Source organism: Sturnira hondurensis, unplaced genomic scaffold (assembly GCF_014824575.4).
Source record: "Sturnira hondurensis isolate 20B ecotype Veracruz unplaced genomic scaffold, ASM1482457v3 Scaffold0004136, whole genome shotgun sequence".
Taxonomy (NCBI): Eukaryota; Metazoa; Chordata; class Mammalia; order Chiroptera; family Phyllostomidae; genus Sturnira; species Sturnira hondurensis.
Genome location: NW_028076767.1, coordinates 21,696,633 through 21,704,850, shown reverse-complemented (window position 1 = coordinate 21,704,850; position 8,218 = coordinate 21,696,633). Strand labels below are relative to the sequence as shown.

The following is an 8,218-nucleotide window of genomic DNA, read 5'->3' as shown; positions in this document are numbered from 1 at the left end:
TCCAAAGCCTCCCTGTTCTTCCCGGAGAACCGAGGCGACCCTGGCGAACCAGGCTCTAGTCCTGAAGCCTGTATGAGGCTTGACCCCCGACCCACCCCAAAGGCCCAGAACCCGGCACTGGGATTTGCTCGGGTGATTCCTGTGGGGTCTCCCCTGCTCCGCCCTCCCTCCGCACCTCTGTCCACGCCCGTCTGCTGGTCTAGGCCCAGCCGAACCTTGGGAGTGGGGGGCGGAAGGGAGGTTGTACAGCCGCTGGGGATGGTAGAAGGTGGGAGGGGGTTTGGGGCCCTTTTGGCGCAGACCGAAGACACGCAGACCCGAAGCAGTGCTCAGCGTCNCCAGCCTCAGAGGGTGCAGTTCAGAGCAGCCTGGAGCTGCCCTCACAACTATCTGTTACACCTGTTCATTTCCGCTTCTCTCCCTGAGCTACTGGGATGCGCCTCCTCCGTTTCCAAAGCCTCCCTGTTCTTCCCGGAGAACCGAGGCGACCCTGGCGAACCAGGCTGTAGTCCTGAAGCCTGTATGAGGCTTGACCCCCGACCCACCCCAAAGGCCCAGAACCCGGCACTGGGATTTGCTCGGGTGATTCCTGTGGGTCTCCCCTGCTCCGCCCTTCCTCCGCACCTCTGTCCACGCCCGTCTGCTGGTCTAGGCCAAGCCGAACCTTGGGAGTGGGGGGCGGAAGGGAGGTTGTACAGCCGCTGGGGATGGTAGAAGGTGGGAGGGGGTTTGGGGCCCTTTTGGCGCAGACCGAAGACACGCAGACCCGAAGCAGTGCTCAGCGTCTATTAGAAACCCCGCCTCCCTGGGACAAGCTCCACCCTCCGGGACCTTCCCGGTGGGTTGGGGGCAGGGCGCAGGGGAGGGCTCTGTCATCCTGTCCTCTGAGAAGGGACGGTGGTGAGGTTTGTGTGTTTGTGGCAGTGGCTAGGAAAGGGCTTTCATGCCCTGAATGGGGTGACGTGGTGTCCCAGGGCAGGACACGGGCCCTTCCTGTGGGGACACCCCACTCCACACAGGCAGCAGCTGCGGCCTGGGCTCTCCCGCCGTGGGGCCTTCCCTTCGCCCCAGCCCAGCTCCCTGGCCCAGCCCCCTAGAGGATCTTTACTTGGAGGGTCGAAGTGGGCGCACCTGTCTCACATTGGCTGTGTGACCCGTGCCTGGCTCTGCTCTCTCTCGGCCTGTTTACCCCACTGGGGGCCGGGCCCCTGAACCCCTCAGAGGGAGGCTCCCCCATGGGAGTCCCGTGGGCGTGGAGCAGGTGCAGACTGTGTGTGGGGGGAGCAGGTGACGGGGACAGGGGCCTGGGCACGGGGCCGGGGCCTAGTCGTCTTTGTCCTTGGCACCGTGTTTGAGGATGCGGGTGAACTCCACATAGTTGAAGTTGCCTTTTTTGTCAATGGGGGCCTCGCGATACATCTCGTCCACTTCCTCGTCTGTGAAGCGGTCGCCCATGGTGGTGAGCAGCTCCCGAAGGTGGTCCTCGTGGATGAAACCTGGGGGCGGGGGTCAGGGCCCGTGCGACACAGAGACTCAGGCTGGGACACACAGCCAGCATCCCCTACCATGTCACCCCCCGACCCAGGCTTGCAGGCCTGGCAGCAGGGCACGGGGCCCAGGAGCCCACACGGCCCTCGCTTCAGGTCCGGCTGAGCTCGACAGCACCCCAGAGGGAAGAGCTCTGTGGTGTGAATGTCTACGAGGCGTCTCTGTGGAAAATTGGGGGCTGAGGGTGGGGGGCTGGGCTTGTCCCACTATAAGAGCGTGTGTGAGGCCCAGTTCTGCTGCCTGAATTGGAATGCTGATTTCCCTGCTTCCTAGCTGTGTGACTCTGGGCAAGTTCCTTACCCTTTCTGTGTCTGTTCGAACTGGCAATGGGGCTGAAGACAAGGCCAACCCTGCGGGGCACTGGGAAGGTGGTCAGGAAAGTGCCCGGAGCCGTCCAGGCCTGGGCCTCCAAGTCACGACTGAAACCTCGCCCACCTGACCCCGGGGAAGGACAAGCTGAGGGACAGGAAGTCCTTCGGAAGGTCTGAGGGTAGGGCTGGCTTCTGCACCTTGTTGGCCGCCAGAGTGTCTATTTTCTGGAAAGGTCTAAAGCAGAGACAGAGTGTGTGGGGCCAACATGACCTAGGAGGTGGGAACCCTGGGTGGATGTGTACTGTTCTTCGGGTTTAGCACCCGGGGAAAGGACAGTGTGTTTTTTGCAGTTCCGGTGCCCCGAAGCAGCAGATGGGTGATTTCCGTTGTGGCTGTTGGGGGCAGGGGCCCTGAAGCCTGAGCTCAGCAGGCCCCACTTGCATGGGTGGTGGTAGGGGGGCTGCCCTAGGTGAGGGGCTCAGCCCCAGCCCTGTCCAGGCCTCCAGGAGGCTGCCCACCTGAGGCCTCCTCGTCGAAGCAGGCGAAGGCGTTGCGGATCACGTCCTCGGGGTCCGTGCCGTTCAGCTTCTCCCCAAACATGGTCAGGAACATGGTGAAGTTGATGGGCCCAGGGGCCTCGCTCATCATGCCCTCCAAGTACTCGTCCGTGGGGTTCTTCCCTGTGGCAGGTGGGGCATTCACGCCTGTCGTCATTGCCCGCCCCCTCCCGCCTCCCTGACCCTTCATGGCCCAGTGTGAGACGGACTGCCACAGACAGGCGACAGGAAGTTTATGCGTGGTCGGCATCGTGCTGGGTGGCCCACTGTCTGACTGCCCCCGCCCCCCGACACCCTCGCCGACTTCCCTCCTCTGGGCTGGGTATCCGAGGTCGGACGTGCTCTCCAGCCTGTGAGGGCAGCAGCCGGCCGCCTGCCTGCTGCGCCTGGTGCTGCCCCCGCCCTGCTGCGGTTCACCTGCCCCACCCTGTGGGGTCGGCGTTCTTACACCCACTTCACGGGGGTGGAGCCCGAGGCACAGAGGTGACTCTGGTCACACAGTGGGGATGGAGTGGAGCCGCCATTCAAACCCAGGCAGCCAGACCCCAGATTCCAGGCAGTTTCAAGTACTATTTTGTTTGCTGCTCTTGCTCTTGTTTTTTTAACCCAAGGGTGATGTCCCTACCCAGAAGGTCGTGGCTAGTCAGCAGCCGCTGACTGGAGCTTTGCACAGGAGGGCGGGTGTCCCTGGGTAGACACCCAGGGCTGTCGTTGGGTCTCTGGGCATTAGGGCCCTGGCTGTAGGGTGCTGCCTCATAAATGGGAGGGAGTCTCCGTGTCCCTGTCTCCTCTAAGCCGTGCTCGCCCTGCTGTGTCTCCAGGGATGGCTGTGACATCGGGACCATAGCCCCTCCCCTCATCGGGCCTGGGGACCTCCTTGGGGAGGGAGTCTTTGAGTGGATCTGGCCAGAAGCTGGGAGAGGTTTGGCACCCACAGTGGAGGCAGAGTCTCCTGTCAGCCCTCCCACCAGACACCAAGTGTGACACAAGGGCCACGGGCACTAGCAGGGCCACCAGCTGTGAGGGGCAGTGCCACGGAATGACAGGCCTGCGTGGCCCCAGGGCTTTGGGGCGTGAACTGCCCCCTCTGCTGCCCCCACCCGGATAAAGGGGCTCAGGTGGTTGTCTGGCCAGCACATGAGGAGGGCAGTGGGTAGGGCAGGGCCCTAGGCTGGGGCGGTGGTGTCTGGAGGCCTGGCTTCTGGGCCTCAGTTTCCCCATCTGAGTGACGGTGAATTGTACTCGATTCCCGAGCCCCCTCAGCTCTAAGATTCTGATTCTGGGGGAGTCAGCCTCACTGAAGTCAGAGAGGCTCGTGGCCTGGCACAGGGCACCTTTAAAGGAGGGGAGGTGCTCTGGCCTCGCCTCCAGGCCTCAGTTTCCCCATCAGTACAATGGAAAGCCCGTGCAGTTCAGGCTTTCTTGTAGTCCCTGACCCCTTTCTCTAAGCGAAATGGTATGGGCACCCCAATCCACACATCTGCCTGAGGCAGTTCTGGCCTGGAGTGCACCTGCCTGGGTTCCTGTCCAGCACCAAAGTGCACCATGCCTCAGTTTCCCTCTCTGTTAAATGGGGAAGGTAATGGCACCCACTCTCCAGGGTGGGCGCCCGTCACTGCGCAGGAAGTGCTCCGTGAGTGACGAGCTGCCCCGCAGCCTGCGCCAGCGCAGCCTTTCCCAGGCCCACTGAGGCCTGCCTGCCCCTCCGTCCCTGCTCACCCAGCGAGGCCAGCATGTCGTGCAAATCCTCCTTGTCAATGAAGCCGTCTCGGTTCTGGTCAATCATGTTGAAGGCCTCCTTAAACTCCTGGATCTGGGACTGGTCGAACATTGCAAAGACATTGGACGTGGCCCGCTGTGGCCGCTTCTTGGTGGTCTTGGCCTTGGCCCGCTTACTGGACATCTTGGCTTCGGGTGGGTGGGGCTTCCCTGCAGGAAGAGCATGGGCGGGGAGAGCTTGGGACCCCAGGCCAGGGAACCCTGCCTACCCTGCACCGGCCGTCGGTGCCTGGGCCTGGCATTCAGTGCTTTCCACAGGGGCACCTGCTGCCCAGCACGTCCCAAAGCAGCCATGCAAGGCCCTTGACCAGCTCCCTCTGCCTCGCTGAGTGTGCCTCCTGGTCTGGGAATGGGGACTTAGTGGTTAACTGACTTCGTGCCTGAGAAGGCCCTGGAATGGCGCCAGGCACAGAGCAAGCTCTTCTTACTGTGACTGTTTGGGTAAAACCCTTAGGATTGGGTTCAAAGCCATCCGTTTCCATGCTTATCTCCTTTAATCCTTAGTAACATTTACACACTGCTCGTCTCTCTCCAGTCTCTCTCCAAGTGACACGGTGGGGCCCCCTGCCACCCCCCTCCCCCTGCCGCAGGCAGGAGCTGCAGCAACCACCCTGCATTCCTGACATTCCTCCCCCCATCCCTCTACGCTGTCCACTCTGGACACGCGCCCCTCCCCACAGCTGCCCACACTTGACCAGCCCCTGGTTCTGACTCCAGCTCCTCGTTCTGACTCCTCAGTGCTTACAGGGGTGCAAGGCTCCCCCAGGCTCAGAAGCCCTGCTTGTCCTCACCCTTGTTTAGACCTGGCCTTCTGCCAGTCTCCCATCTGTGCAGACTGAGACGGGCCCCTGTCACTTCCTGTGGAAGCCCTCCAGGTTCCTGCCACCGCCCGGGGCAAGCCTAGGCCCCTCAGCCTGGCAGTCAAGGGCCTTCTCTCTGGCTGACCTTGGGACCCCTCATTGTGTCTCTCCTGCCATCTGTGATTCTGCCAACCCGGACCTGTTCCCCAGACACCCCCAGACTTGTGTTCGTGGTCCCTCTTTCTGGAATGTACTTCCTTCTCTAGCCCATTTCTTTAAAAAAATATTTTATTTGTTTACTTTTAGAGAGAGGGGAATGGAGGGAGAAGGAGAGGGGAAAAATATAGATCAGTCACCTCTTGCATGCTGCCAACTGGGGACCTGGCTGGCAACCCAGGCATGTGCCCTGACTGGGAATTGAACTGGCACCTTATTTGGTTCGCTGGCTGGCATTCGATCCACTGAGCCACACCAGCCAGGGCATCCAGCCTAGTTTCTCACCCCAAGGGGGTGAGTAGCCCCCCAACCTTTGCTTTGACAGTCAACTCTTCCAGGTCTCTCCAGCACTGGCCGGGTGGCGCAGTGGGTTGGAGCACTGTCCCATACCCCAAAAGGTTGCAGGTTTGGTTCCGGTCGGGGCGCATACCTACATTGCAGGTTCAATCCCTGGTTGGGGTATGTATGGAAGGCAACTGATACGTCTCTTTCTCTCCTTCCTCTGGAAATGCATCCTTGGGTGGGGATTTAAAAAAAAAAGGCCTCTCCCTCACAGTCAAGCTGGCGTAAACCCCGATTTACACCAAAGCACACAGTGGGGCTGCTGGATGCTTGTTTATCAAGTGCCTGTGAGGGTGACTCTGGCTGGTCTGCTGCCCCCACTGTGCAGATGGGGAAACTGAAGCCCAGCAAGAAACTCTCCCCAAACCCCAGCTATACTTGTGGGGACTGCCCCCGAAGGCCTAGCGCTGTGTGCCCCTCAGCTGGGCAGTTTGAGGTCTGGCCAAGGCCCCAGGCTGCTGCACCCTTTCCTCCGTGCTGAGCCCCTTGGTCTGGGGCCTCCAGAAAGCCTTCTGCCTGTTGTTTAAACCCCAAATTGTGTGGTGGTGAGTGTTCCCTGTGCTATCCCCAGGCCTCTGTCCCATGATACTGTTCAAGTCGTTCTTGGGTTTGCCCTTTGAGATCTCGAATCCTGAGCTGTGTACCGGCCAGCCCTAGTCCGTCCCCAGGGCCACCACTGCCTACCGTGGAGAGACACTGGCTGCTGTGTTGTGTCCCACTCGGCTGACATACTTGGTCCTCACCTGGTCCGGGGCAGGTAGACAAAAGCCCTTCTCACCCACAACCTGAGTGGGGTGATGCTGTCAATAGGCAGTGCTGTTCTCTCCCGTGGTTTAGTGCTTTTAGGGGCCCGGTCCATCCCCAAGCCCGTGCTCTCTGCGAGCTTTGTCTCACGGCTCCCACAGAGGGGGCCATGCAGACACTGTGACGGCCATCGCCGCTCATGTCTGCACGGCCGGAGGCAGCAGTGGCCAGGTCACCCACTGCTCCACTGTTGGTCGGCCCCTCAGCTGCCATCGCTGCCCCCCTCCCCACCCACGGCTGAGAGCAGAGAACTTTGCAGTCTGCCCATCCCAGCAATCTGGGAAGCGGGGTGGGGAAGGTGCGGTGCCCCGCACTGCACAGTCCAGAGAACTGAGGCCTAAGAAGGGATGGGCAGTGCCTTTGAGAGAGGTGGCCCCCAATTGGAAGCCAGGGCCCCCAGCCACTCTTGGGTCACAGGGTGGCAGGTGGCCCTTGGTGCCCTCGGGGCTCGAACACAGAAGGAAACACAGGCCAGGAGGCTCCTGCTGGCAGCTGAGGGCTCTGTGTGACCAGAGGCAGTTTCCGGGCTCAGCTGAGGGACTGGGGTCAGGACAGGCCGGGCCGGGCCCCTGGCCTGGGAGCAGCACCTCCTCCTACTGGGGATGCTGGACACCAGGGGTCAGAGAGTTGGTGCTTGGCTGTAACTAGGTGCCACCTTCCCATTTCTGGTGCCTGACACCCCAGCATCACAACAGACGAGGCCCATGTCCCCATGACCTCGTGGGCCCTGCTGCAGGCAGGGCCAGATGCCGCTCTCATAAAGTCACCTCATTGGAGGCTGGAGGGCGGGGGAAGAGCAGGGCTGGAGTCTCTTTTCCAGCCCCCCAGGGCTGAGCCCACAGGGCCCCTGGGACCTTCCCCATCTAAGAGGCACAAATGGGCAGATGGCCCAGAGCCGGGAAGCCCGGATGCATTGCGTGGGGCACAACCTACCCCATCCATCCCTCTCTGTTCTTGCCCCAGGACATGGGGCAGGGGGCAAGGATGCTCTGCAGTCTCCAGGAGCTGACAGGTCACAGTTCCTGTCTGAGACACACATGGTCTGCTGGGACAGGGGACATCTGCGACCACAACCCCCACCCTCTCCTGTGCACAAGAGCTCTGAGCTTGGCGACTCTAATTCCATAGAAAAGGGACGGGGCCCAGCCAGTCTTCCTTTGCCACGGGGCCACTGGTTCCCAGAGCCCAGAACATTCCTAAATCTCCCCGCTGCCCGCCCCGCCAGAATCCCTGACCACCGGAGCCAAGGCAAAGCCTGGAACCCCGCAAGGGGTGGCTGTCCTTGCCCAGGAACTCCACGACATCCCCGCCCGTGGGGTCTGTCCGAAGTTCAGCCTCGGCTGCCAAACGGCCTGCTCTAGACCACCTGGGTGGCACCCACCTGGTGCGGAGAAGGTGCTCTCTCTGTGCGCGGGGGCTGGTGCGGAGCTGGGTGTGGAGCCTTGTGCTGAGCGGCGTCGGGTAGGGGCTGGGCCGAGCGGGGGCGGGGCACGGCGCCCGGCCTTACAAGGCAGAAGAATGTGCGCCCTGCGGGGCGGGGCCTGGGCAACCAGTCCGGCCTTATTTGGCCTCCACCCACGGGCTGGGAGGCTGGGAGGCTGGGTTGCTGCTGGTGGTCCCCACCCCGCCTCCCCGTCCTGCCACAGGGGCCTTTACCCTTGATTGCAGACGGGGGAGGTGATGAGGTGAGTGCGGGGTCAGTACAGCGTGCAGAAAGGGATTTATTCGGGCCGTTCCCCTCTTCTCCAGGGAGGCAGGTGTGACCTGTAGGGGATGCCGGTTCTCAGATCTTACCCTCAGCCAGCCCCGCAAAGCCCCACTAACCCCGCACCGTTCCTGGGGGAGGGCTTCCTTCCACCA

The 8,218-nt window shown here is 61.8% G+C and overlaps 1 protein-coding gene across 1 annotated transcript; it reads right to left on the bottom strand.

Annotated features, from left to right (window-relative positions):
- Window positions 1-772: 772 nt before the first annotated feature.
- On the bottom strand, window positions 773-7,849 carry MYL9 (myosin light chain 9). Its single transcript, XM_037043991.1, has 4 exons — window positions 7,740-7,849; window positions 4,137-4,346; window positions 2,379-2,540; window positions 773-1,496 (listed from the first exon to the last, which is right to left on the bottom strand). Exons 2-4 carry the CDS (start codon window positions 4,318-4,320, stop codon window positions 1,324-1,326), a joined length of 519 nt encoding a protein of 172 aa, XP_036899886.1. The 5' UTR covers window positions 4,321-4,346; window positions 7,740-7,849; the 3' UTR covers window positions 773-1,323.
- Between the last annotated feature and the right edge of the window lie 369 nt (window positions 7,850-8,218).